The sequence below is a fragment of the Merops nubicus genome, unplaced genomic scaffold (genome assembly GCF_000691845.1).
Source record: "Merops nubicus isolate BGI_N331 unplaced genomic scaffold, ASM69184v1 scaffold18640, whole genome shotgun sequence".
Taxonomy (NCBI): Eukaryota; Metazoa; Chordata; class Aves; order Coraciiformes; family Meropidae; genus Merops; species Merops nubicus.
In genome coordinates this window covers 1-13,117 of record NW_008583738.1, presented here as the reverse complement: position 1 = coordinate 13,117, position 13,117 = coordinate 1, and the positions used below count along the sequence as shown (strand labels likewise).

At 38.6% G+C, this 13,117-nt stretch overlaps 1 protein-coding gene across 1 annotated transcript; it reads right to left on the bottom strand.

The window, feature by feature from the left end:
• Positions 1-187: 187 nt before the first annotated feature.
• On the bottom strand, positions 188-10,176 carry RSRC2 (arginine/serine-rich coiled-coil 2; the record flags this gene model as incomplete). Its single annotated transcript, XM_008942098.1, has 7 exons — positions 188-420; positions 1,503-1,582; positions 1,683-1,805; positions 5,489-5,632; positions 6,622-6,812; positions 9,397-9,440; positions 10,020-10,176. Coding segments are annotated over 7 exons (972 nt in total), but the record flags the coding sequence as incomplete, so codon positions are not given.
• Between the last annotated feature and the right edge of the window lie 2,941 nt (positions 10,177-13,117).

Genomic DNA, 13,117 nt, shown 5'->3' with positions numbered 1-13,117 from the left:
ATCACTTGTCACTCAAGTTCCAGTTACCTCAGTCCTTTCACCCCTAAAATTTTATCTTGGGCTGCTGTTAATATGGAAACCTCCTTACAGGTCTGAAAAGAATTTCACTGGAAATAACCTTCATAAACATCCTGAGTGCAAAACGTTTCCAAACAGGTTTTATGAAAGCAAGAAAGGACAACATTACCCCTTCCTTTTTGCCTTGCCAAAGCATCTTCCGTTTCTTCTCTTGCTCAGCAAATTTCATTGGATTCACTGCTGCGGGGTTGTAATAGCTGGGAACAGCTATTCCAGTCTCTGCTAGTGCTTTCGCCTGCAGGGCTGCCATCTGAGCTGCCATTGCTATCTGAGGAGTGACTTGTGTTCCCGATGCCAGAAGAGCAGCAACATTAATAACGGAGCCTCCAGTGGCTGCGGCCGCTGAAGAAAAAAAGGTAACTTGCTATCACAGGAAATTCAGAAGTTTTTGGAAAAAAACCCAAACCAAGTGACAATAACAAAATCCAACAACACGACCCCCCCGCCCCCACAGAACCCTCAAAAACTTCCCTCATCAGAAACAAGCTGAAAATGTCCCAATAACAAATGCATGCTAAAATAAGTGTTATTTGCAAATTAAGAAACAAGCCTTCCATAGTTTTAGTAAACCAGAACTACAAGTGGAACAATGTCCCTCATGCTTCTAAATCCCCCCGAGCTGGTAACAGCTTTCATATTCTTACCTAAGGGCATATAAAGGAAGGGTCCAACAACCATCATAAAGTCACTTACCAGCCTAGCATACATTTTTTGTTGCAAATCAGTAAGTGATAAAAATCCTGATCACTTTTGCTGAGATTCTAAAGTTAGGGCTTTTTTTTTTCTTTTCCCCCCAAATGTTTCCTCATTCTAGTTGTGGTTCTTATATGTGGACCAAGTTAAGCATTGTACAAACCATCATAAAATCACTTACCAGCCTAGCATACATTTTTTGTTGCAAGTCAGTAAGTGATAAAAATCCTGATCATTTTTGCTGAGATTCTAAAGTTAGGGCTTTTTTTTCTTTTCCCCCAAATGTTTCCTCATTCTAGTCGTGGTTCTTACATGTAGACCAAGTTAACGTAAACCAGAACTACAAGTGGAACAATGTCCCTCATGCTTCTAAATCCCCCCGAGCTGGTAACAGCTTTCATATTCTTACCTAAGGGCATATAAAGGAAGGGTCCAACAACCATCATAAAGTCACTTACCAGCCTAGCATACATTTTTTGTTGCAAGTCAGTAAGTGATAAAAATCCTGATCACTTTTGCTGAGATTCTAAAGTTAGGGCTTTTTTTTTTCTTTTCCCCCCAAATGTTTCCTCATTCTAGTTGTGGTTCTTATATGTGGACCAAGTTAAGCATTGTACAAAGCAAGACAACCTGCACATCCGTTGGTGCAGGCTTATGTGTTGAGTGTTAAGAGTCCTGTCCATCTTCCACTCACATTACTCTTTCAGAATTAGTGTAACAAACAGGAGTACCTGCAGCCATTTCCTGTTGCTTCTGTTTTTCAACCATTTCCTTCTCTCTCTGTTCTTGTAGTTTCTTTGCTCTTTCCAGTCTGGAATAAAGTACATGAGAATAAACATATTTAGACATACAAAATTAACAGCAGCAGCAGTTTATTTATGTCACAGGTCATCAAAACCATAACTTCTGACCTTCTGGCTAAAGCTTCCTGGGCATCCATAGCTGTATTTCGTCCCCGAAAAGGCGGCGGGCTCGGACTGCGGCTGGGACTCCTGCCGAACCTTCGGGGCTTTTCAATTCTTTTCTTCCGCTCTCTGTAACCAAATACAACAGAATTGCTAAAACAATGGAGGTATATGAAGTATACATATACACCCCTTAACATTTTATGAAGTATTTGATCACTACTGTGAAAAACTGCTTAATGACTCATCTGGAGAGCTCTCAAGAACAGCTTTCCCAGAAATTATACTACAACAGTCTAACAGTGACACTTCACCTTGTGAGAAGACAGAGCTACAACGGAAGATTTCCAGCTGCAAGATGTAACAGAACATGTAACTCTGGGTTTTCATTTACCCTTCTACACTTAGTGTTTAGAACAAACATATCTGCTTTAGAGATGTTCATTCTAAAGCTTGACAGGAAAAAACGGTGTAACTTTCAGGAAAGTCAACTGCAAGGAAACAGTAAAATGGATCAAGTTAGAAGAATGCTCTAAAACCACAGAAGACCCCACAGTGCTATAATTATGGTAAAACAGAGCATTCTGAAGAGGCCTGATTTAAAAACTGGAATACTCCTCAAGGAAATTCCTATTTCTCTGTCCTCTGCACACTCCACTAAATGTGCTTTAGACAATTGTTTAAGGGAAGCTACCAAGCTAAATGGGAGAGCCAGTGTAAGCACATAGGATTTGTCTCAGGTTTGCTCCTGAGGACAGTACTGTGCAGACAAGTATGCACTATCTAGAGCCTCAATTTGAAAAGAACTCAATTAAAATTTATTTTTAAGCAAAATTTCAAAATATTCATTTCAATCCTCCTTTAGGAAACTCCTCCCCACTTCTGCCCAAAGAGAAGTTGTTCTTATGATCTACATATCTAGTCCTCTCTAAGCACCAGCAGCTCAAAAGGCAGGCATAAAGTGCTATCAGCAGTACTTCTCTTTACCAGGATCACAAATACCTACGTTACAAGAGATAAGGGTTTATCCCTGTTTAAGCCTCTGATACAGACATTTTAAACAAAGAAGTCACAGATACTGGAAGTGTCCAAAAAAGCTTAAATTACAGAGGCTATCATTCACATTTTTCCCACATTCACCATACACAGTAAGTTGAGATGCACAAAGATGTTTCTGCACTTCTATACTTGTATGTTAGTACCAAGCATCTGAGATAATAGCTAAGTTGAGATAACAGCTAACTTGGCATCCACCACTTTAAATGGCATTCAGCTATTCTGTTTCTTCTGTTTGCAATTTGGACAGCATCTACAAATACCATGAAACGTAGACTGAAGTTACAAAAAGAGATCCTTGTTTACATGACAAATCTGGTAGAATACAAAGGAGGGAAGACTTATCTTTTCATAGAAGATGACAAGATGCAGATTCAGGCACTGGGAAGTGACAGATCTGCATTCCTGAGATAAGATGTAATGCATGTTTCAAAGATACCTTCATTTTTCCCGTGCTGACTATTGTAGTTTGGTCTTGTCTTTGGTCTGATGCTTTATTGCACTGGTAAACATCAAGGAAATAAATATTTGAGCTTTTGTATTTAAGTATTTCCATTTGAAACAAGCAGATGGTGTCATGTTTTCCATCTAGCATTTAATCAGAGCAATGCTACAAAAGAACTGCCAGGAAGGTCTACATGCTCACGGAACAAAAAGATTAAATGCTAGTGAGGACAAATCACTTGAAAACCTGAGTTTGAGATTATGCAAAGGACCATCATGGTAAAGCTCTACTATTCACAAATGCTTCTGTCATGGACTGTGAACTGTAACACAACAAAAAACGCACTGCACGGATGAGGGAATTCATTTCACAATTAAGTTTTGACAGCGTAGGCTTCCCATCATGTTTATCTGGCTTGTGAAGGGTTATTCCTTGAGGCTTGCCCCATAACTGTCCCTCCACAGGCTTCACCTGAGTCCAAAGCTCAACTAAGTGTTCTGGCTACTGTTAAAAGACTTGCACCTCACTTACTTTCCTTCTCCAGGCTTTGCAAGACAAAACCAGGGCTTTTAACAAATGGGTTCTTGCAGTACGTCCATCACTATCCAACAAGGCATATTTCCAGATGAAGAACTTCATGAGCTCCCTGATTTTTTCTCCCCACATTTGCTGTTCTGATTTAGATAACCTGAATTCTACTGCAGAAGAAGAAACTACTCCGGGATGAAGTTTTCACGGAGTCATTAAAGTGTTCAAAGTGATGTTTTTAAAAACAGTATGTGCATATAATCTATAATAACTGGAAATAACAGGGAAGTGAAGAATTAAACACGATGCTGAAGGTGGTTTGAATGCCACTAAATGCAAGCAATGTGTACACCAATTGAAGACCCAGCTCTACTCACCCCAGCTGAAAGTTTGGTAGGAAGCGTGTGCCAAAATTAAACATGACACAAACCACACAATTCAACTAGGTCTTCAGAAAAGTCTTCTTAACAGCTTCACAAGCGATGCTGTAGCATTATGTGAGTGTGCTACATTCTGAGATCTCCAGTGCTCCACGGTAATGCTGAGTAGCCATAACCAACTTCTACAGCCTTTAAACATGCAATTTAAAATACTCTAGTGAAAATGCTTCTAAATGAACTGGAACATGGGGAACAGTTTCTCAGGAGCTCTGAAGGGACACCAATTTGCATTCAAGCTACTTGTTTTACTTCAAACAAAGAGGAGGGAAAAACCATAACTGAAGTAGTCATTAAACTATATCTCAGCTTACTCATTTTGGAAATCCTACAGGACATTAAGAATGCAAAGGTGACAGAAACTCATAACTCTACATCAAAATGCTGATATATCCATCAGTACTGGAAAACATTAACTTCCATACAGTGATGAAAACTTCAACTCTAGCAAATTCCAGGTGAAGCAAGGATCTTTACTCTGTCCAACAGACCCAGAATAAGCTAGTATGTGTCTAGCTAGAGGGTTGCAATACATGCGTCTAGAATTTAAGGTTAAGGAAGAAATGGAAGCACCCAATACAGGGAGAAAAAATAATATGATAAATATTCTCATGTTGAACTTGAGAAAAAGGAATTGGTAATCACTAACACAGAATAGTACATTTAGATCAGAAATAGTCCATCTGACTCAAAATTCACCTTAACACTAACTATGCCAGTTCACAGACAAGACAAATTCTAAAATTCATTTTGTGGAGCTAATCAGGATTAACTTCTGATCAGCTAGTGATTCCCAGTTAAACTTCTCTTTTGTGAAATATACACAAGACAAATACAATAGTACTTTTAAAGTAGCACTTTGCCAACCACACTACTCTTGTTTTGAATACACACAAGGGTTAGTTTTATCTTACTCTTCAGTTTTTACAACTTAAATCATCATTTACATTTCCTACTTAAAACAGTAAATTCTGTTGTGGTATAAGAAACCAAAAAGAATTGTGGTAACCATTACTATTCAAAATATTATTTACTTTATCAGTCTAAAGTTCTAAAATGGTTGTTTTCTAAGACACCCACAAGATAACTAGTTGAGTATTTCTAATTGCTAACCAGAAATCATGCTACAAAAAGCCAAGAATCTGAGACACTTCAGCTATGTTTCTCTAAGTTTATGGAAACAACCCAGCCCTTAACCCACTGTATGAACACAGCTGAGAAAAAGCAGAAAACTGAAGTTACACTGAACAGACGCTAACTGGCAAACCCACCATTCTACACATCAGCCTGTCACAAATCATTCAACCAAACACCACCACCAAGAGTACATGGAAGTTAACACTTACCTGCTTCTACTTCTAGTTCTGCTTTTACTTCTACTCCTATGTCTGTGTCTAGATCTTGATCTAGAACGAGATCTTATACGTCGTTTTCGCTCTCTGCTGCGAGATCGGGACTTTTTCCTATCACGGCTTCTACTACGATGACGTCTGAAACACACGTCCCAAATTCTTACATATATTCTCATGTTAAATTTAAGGACTTACATACAGGCTTGCTCGTCACCACAGGGCAAAATGCATCAGGTAGGGTGGGGAGACTGCAAACTACACACAGAAGAGTTCATGCCTGAACAGTTTAAGCTGTAAGACTAGGAGATGAAATGGGAAAGGAACCAAACACTTCCACTAACTGCAACAGACAAGTGTTACTTACGAAGAGTTTATGCAAACAATCATACTCATCAGCAGAGCCATTTTTAGTTCATTAAAGTGTAAAACAAATACTCATCTCAAAACAAATACACAGTCAAACTCATTTGATATAGGAGTCTTAAAATCAAGAGAACAGAACACTCCTCCTCCCCATGGTATTCAAGTACCTTGGGGAAGAGATGCCCAAATTTCAGCTGGTGAGTCACACACAGTCCCTCAGGGTATCATTAGCTGAAGCCTGTTCCTTGCTAACATGTTTGCTACAGATCCCTCAGCCCTGAGCAGAGCTGGCTGAAAAGTTCTGCTGGCAGCAACCCGTTTGTCCCAAGTGATTCTATCATGAGTGCCAGGTGGCCTACTGTGCAAGGAGGCTGAGACAGCACTGTCTCTGGGTAACCTCTTCTTCTAGTGGGTAAAAAGCTGTGACACTAACATGTATCTTCTTTCCCATCACTGACAACACAGAACATTTAATACACTCCATTTATAAGTCTTCTGTACTCTGTATGCTAATTATAAACACGAGACAGATGACCTATATAAAGCTTTAGATTTTGTGCTTTTACTCTGGACTAATACAAAAAAACACCAAACCAACCAAGTAGCAGCAACTGCACGACCCGATGAAAACTGTACCATGCAATATAAATTGATGCTTTAGAGTTAAATTAGTTCAGTAACGTAACTGAACTGTACTTCAGAAGCCTACACAAATTCCAAACACTGCTTCTGCAAATGCATTTAAATTACATGAAGCAACTTACCTTTCGCGGGACCTGGATCTTGAATGGCTCCTCCCTCTGGATGACTTTCTCTCCTTGCGTTTATGTCTATCCTCACCATTCTCAGATGAATTTAGGCTATCTCTTCCCTTGTCAGAAGAATGCTCTTTGTCATTGTGGTCTTCAGATTTGTGCTTCTTGGAGGACTTCTCTTTGGATTCATGTCTTCTTGCCTGTTTTAAGAAGAAGTTGGTTCTTTCAGGAAAATAGTGCAACAAAGAGAGTTAGTATGGGTATCAGAAGATAAAAAATGATAAGCTGTGATGCAACATTAGTAACCTTAGGAGTGTGACTCAATCATAAACGATGGCTATTTTACCTAATGCCACCAACTATCCAAAGTTGCAAATGCACGCTCTAATTTTGCCCCTGTTCCCTCCTCCCCACTGTCTAAAGGGTTTCTAGAACATCCACATCAAGGTATCTTTACAGTGTTTCTGTAAAAGGGTTCAGAGCAAACAAAACAACTGTCATTCTCAGGTACTGTCTCCATTCCAAACACATAATATGGACCTGACAATTTATGAATATGCATATATAGACACACATTTGTACTGAATACTTAATATTTGCCTAAGCTTGCCATGTAGAAAGTAACCAAAACCCAGACGTAATTGAACACACACATCATTTTACTTTTAGAACCAAAACAATTTTCTGTCCATCATTAGATAACTAATTTTTAGAGCAAAGCTCTCTTCAGTAAATTCCAACAGTTTTTAAAAAGCAAAATAATGCTACGTGGTTGATAGCCCATTTTTAGTATTTAAAATTAACATGTTTCACTCTAAGATCTCCCACAGTAGTTTTAAATTAAAGATATGTTGCTCCACTATACTGCAATTCTTCCTGCAGTGCCTCTTAAAAAAAAAAAAAATTACTTTTTATAGCTGCAATGCCAAAAATACTTAGCAAGGTCAGGCCTGATTTTTTGCCAGTGTTTTCCTTAGAGACTAAGCCATGACATCAACACCTTTTCTTAATATATCTAGTTCAGTTTGAAATCTTTCTAACAAAAAAGCACAGACCACTTAAGTCTTATGTTTAAATAGTATTTTGTTTCAAGTCACAATTTAAGCACAATATACTCATCTTAAACTAAACCCAATTTCATCAGTTTTGGAATTTTTTTCTGCTAATGTAAACCTGACAATTCTTGTAAAACCTCTCTTATAGTCATAACTCTCTATCAAAAGACACAAGTCGGGACAAGATGCTATTAGCTTATATCCACTTATCCAAGCCTTTCTAATTCCTTATTAATACACACCCATTTCTAAATGTATTTGACTGTAGTTCTTAAAGTAGACAATAACATTAGGTATTTTTTCTGCTTTTACAGCATTCTATTCTTAACTCCTTGAATAATCAGTTGTTACATAAAATCACATCTGCAGTTTGAGGTATTACCTGTACATTAATTTTAAGTGTGTATTTAGATAAGTAGTTGTTGTGCTATACATATTAAAAATTACTAATATTCAGTATTTAGTCTACAGAGCACTTCACCTTTTAAATGAAAACAGTAAATCTACTGTGGGATATTATTCCTCATCTCTTCAGTCTGTGAAACTTAGAAGCTGCTAAATAAATTTTATAAGCTTAGATTCAACAACATGACAAAACACTTGACAATTTTAACCAAGGACTTTTTTCAAACATTCAAAAGATTTTTTTTTATTTCAAGTCCCATCCTTCCAGACACACACTTAGTAATAAACCACCACTATAACCCATAACGGATTTAAGATATTTTTAAGGGAAATATGAGTTTGAATGACTAATAGTTACCTTATCATGAAGTAGGCTTATAATTTTGCTATCTGAGTCTGCAGCGTCTTCAGTTCAGTCTCTTCGCGCATTAGCACGCTGAGTATGATTTATTATAGAAATGTTATCATGTGAGCTAAACAATATATTCAATTTCACAAAAACTCTCCTAGATTATTTTTCTTTTCCTCTTTTTTTTTTTTCCTCTTTTAAACAGAGCTTCCATTTGAATGGGAGAAGGAGAAGTTCCTGACCCAGGTTAAAAGTTCAAAAGTCCCTCACATCTAACCCAGCCTGCTATTGCCCCCCATGGCTTAAGCTTCTTTGTGACTATTTTGTTGCTCCTGGTTTGCCCTTTTCATCTCTTTGGTGTGTAAGCCAGTTATTTTCCAGGTATCATTGATGCTGTCTCTTCTCGCTCCCTGATAGAAACACACATTTATATATTTAAAAAGAGACAGTTCTCCGAAATGTTTGCTGTCACTGTCATGTTTTTAGCTGACTCAGTCTGTCAAGCTATGACAGTATTTACAATTAAAGGGTGCAATAAACAGAGCTCAGACAGGTGTGGAGTTATTTTTAATATACTTAGGTAGATGAGTATTTATCACTGAAAGTCCTGAACACTGGCCAGGAATAAAGCCACCCAAGGCTTTTGGTTAATGGAAGCTCTGTGGAAGTCATCAAGAACACCATTCTACTTCTCCATATGAATTCTCTCTTTTGGCTGTTTCCACAAGAAAAAAAAAAAAATATTGTTACTTGTTTCTGAAAGCACTTTTCTATAAAGCTGTTACCTTGTCAATATGATGGCTTCAATCATGCTTCACTATGAAAGGATCTCCATATCCATTTTTAAGCTTAAAAGTCTCCAATTTATCGTACTTACCATAAAGTCATTTATATAGGTTTACACATGTGCATTACTACAAGATACTTTTTAAGATGTATTGTACAATTACCTAAACGCTACAAAGTTTTAATTACCTCTTTGCTTCTGCTCCGGCTTCTGTGTTTTCTTCCTTCAGTATCTGGAGAAGAAAAGGTTTATTGTTATTTACCAAGTTAAAGGAGACCAGCTGCCTATAATCTTTCTAGTTCCTTTCAGTTATTCCACCCCTCAAAGTCAAGAGTACAGCTTTTGAAGAAAAACAACACTATTCCAACATCTATGGCAGAAAGCAAACTCTTGCTGTTATTCCCAGTTCTTTGTTTGCATTTATTTAAGCTCTGATATGAAAAACTAGCCCATGTCATACTCCAGTCACATCCTCAGCCAGGTAATCTCATTTTTCTTAGAGCACACATGTCCCAGTCTAAGCATATCTAGTTAAAGCATATCTAGGGTGCTCCTGTCCCTCCCTTCCCAAGCCCTGAATATAGACAAGACTTTTCCTTAGCACTTGTACCATTAAAATTGAAAAGTTTTAATATGACTCATCTCAGATACAAAACCAAAATCAGTAGCTTCTTCCCCCCCCCCCCCCGATTCTAAAATCTGACTAGAGCTAAGTCTGTGTATTTTTCCCAAAGCACCTTTAAAGAGATTTCAGCTCTACAAGCACACACCAGAAAGTTTCTAAGCAACTCTGCTCATACAAAGACCATACCTGACTTCCGTCTTCTCTCCCTCGACCGTGAGCGTGATCTTGAATAATGATGCTTTGATGTTCTGGGAGAACTAGAGGCATCTGATTGTTCCTTTTTCTTCTCTCTTTCTGGAGAGGACTTCTCTGGAGCTACTCCATCTCGTTCTGTATCACTACCCTAGACAAGAAGACAGAATGTTTAAAACTCAAAACTTAGGGCTGAAACCAAAAAAAACCCTATTTACTTGGCACTTCCTCTAAAGACACTTCAAATTATTTTCAGTTGAAGACAATCTCATGACTAGCCATCCCATTATTAGTTAGGCAACAGCTTGATAGACTTGGGGTGAACTGTGTAACTGCATCCAGATTGATTTTTCAAGTAATAAAGACAGCTAATAGTAACAGCTTGTTCTCCCACAACACTGGGCTGTGCTTTACTTTTTCCACATGCTTCTGAGAATATCAGCAAGACTAAGCTGTGATCCAGTCTTCTCTAGATGATGGTGTTTGTAGGTGAATTACCTTTTAACATTTTAACACTGCTAAGATTACTTCAGGGCAACACTGTCCCAACAGATGCAAGTCATCTCACAAGTTAGGGCATTACTGAGGTCAGTACAAATCCTCACAGGATTCTGAAGTACAGAATGAACTTTGAAGAAAACCTGAAATTCACTATATTAGTGTTAGCTAACTTTTGAATAAGGAAAAGCCTCTAACAACATCTCTGTGGAAAAAGTATGTATTTGCATGGAAGCACACATCCACCTCTCCCAACAACTTCTGCATCACGTTTTTCTTAGATGACAGAAGCCAAGACACTCCCTCCATCCCTTCTAAACCATGACCTACAAGGCCTAAAGCCAGAAACTCTCCTGTAGAGCAGTCAAGACTGTTTTGTGATTCAACGGAAAAGGGAGAAGTAAACATGCACAACTGCTGTCCAATGCAATGAAAGCAACAGGGAAGTACACACTGAAAAGGTGACTGTGCTTCCATTAAAGCCTTTGCAGATTCAGAGGCCTCTCTCGTTCTGATTATGCAAACTAACAGTCAGTCATACCCAAGCCTTCTGAACATCCTGTGGCTGCAGAACATCTCACTAAGGACATAATCTGGCCCAGAAATGCTATTCAGGAAGATAATTTAGCATAACAAAGGACTCCAACTTGCATGTTTTTCTATCCGCTGCAGTTTTACTTGCTAATTGAACAAGACATGTGAAAACTTCTCAAATGCTGATTTATATTCACAACTCTGGAAACAAAGCAGTCACTTTTTCCTAAACCACAACAGCTATTATAGATTGCCATTAATATATTGTGTATTAAGGGTGGACTATCTTCATAATACGCTACAGGGAAATACTTTGATTTATATTTCACCAACTACTGTTTAGTCTGCCCAATTCTTTATTAAATGACTAAATTTACATCCATACAGATAGACCTATAGTAAAATCTCTTTTTAAGAGTGAGATAGAGCAGCTGCTCACTTCTCCACTGGCACAGCATACTGATATCTAGTTCAAAATGCACCAGCACATGGACAACAGCACTGACTGCTTAAAACTACACCTGCAGTAGAGCTTGAAATAGTCTTAGTTACCCTTCTGAACACTATTAATACACCACCCACTATCCTGAAAACTTCAGAACGCTAGATAAGGAGTACTAACTGCCTCCTCTACTTGTGATTTCACTCATCAAAATCCTTGGCATTCCACATGTATCTATCACCTGCTTATCTACACTTCCACCCTTCGACTCAGCCCCTCCCTTCCTCAGCTCAGGTTTCCAAAAGTGAGCCAGAAGTTTTAAAGGAATTTTGTGTTTTCTATGAATTTACATTTTGAAGTCATTTGAGAAGGGTAGGGGCAATACCACCTAAGAACCTAAGTTAACTGGGGTTTTAAACATAGCACCCAACAGAAATTGAACCCACTGCCACATTTTCCAAGGCTCCCAGTTTCACTCTTCATACACATTAGCACTCAATAATGCTCTCGTGCACTGCCCCCAGAGAAATCTCTCAGATCTACACGAATAGACAGAAAAAAAAGGCTGACAGACTTCAACGAGACTGCTGTCAGCTCTTAAAATACATGTGGCTTGGCCACAACCTCTTTCACTGAGCAGTGCCCTCACCGACTACGTCACATAGAAAACTCAGAGATAGAACCTGTAACCTAGGTACAAAACTACAAGTTTATAATTCAAGTTATTTTACAGAAAATTGAATCTTATTCTTAACAGTCTAAGTTACAGAAACTGGAAAAGTATCATTAAAAAAAACAATTTTCTCCAGAAATTTAAAGTCCTCTTGTTCTGTTTCACCACTGATCAAACTTTCAAGACAAGAACTTTAAATACCAGATTAAATATCATAAAACACATAAGGCAACTTTGAAGTGTTTAATTACTTTAGAGTCTGGTTTGTTTAGGTTTTGGTTTGGTTTTTTTTCACTCAAGACTACTTGAATAACTTTTGAAAAAAAATTAATCCCATCAGGTTTAGTTAGCCACTCTTACTAGTTCTTAAGTGAATGATGGAACAAACACCGTTGCCTGTTACCAGACCATCCCAATTTTGAAAAATAAAACTACGCTTTTAGGCCGTGTATGAACATAAAATACAGGGATAACTACAGCAGAGGTGCATCCTGTCGATATTAACCACATAAACAGGAGGACAGGGCCAAATAATTAATCACTAAGTGCAAGAAGACACTGAAAACAGCAGGCCTAGGACCAAACTCACAAGAAAAATAATAGGACAGGGAAAACTACATGAACAATACCTGAGCATGGCCCAACGGCCAAATCCTTCCCTCTCCCTTCCCAGGGAACCTGGCCCTACAGTCCCCCCCAAGAAGCGCCTGCTCCCAGAGCCACAACACTTCTCTCCTCAGGCAGCACACAACAGGGACTCGATCACAAGGCCTCTTCGTTTCTCTCCAAACCCAGAGAAATTAAACAGAAACTTCTGGAACCCAGGAGAGAAGTTAATGGGTGAAAAGCGGCCACCCCCTCCCCGAGGCCCATCATGGCGCCGGCAAGCGAAGGAGCGGCGGGCGCCATTTTGTCTCTCCGCGCACACGGCTTCCCGACCCGGCC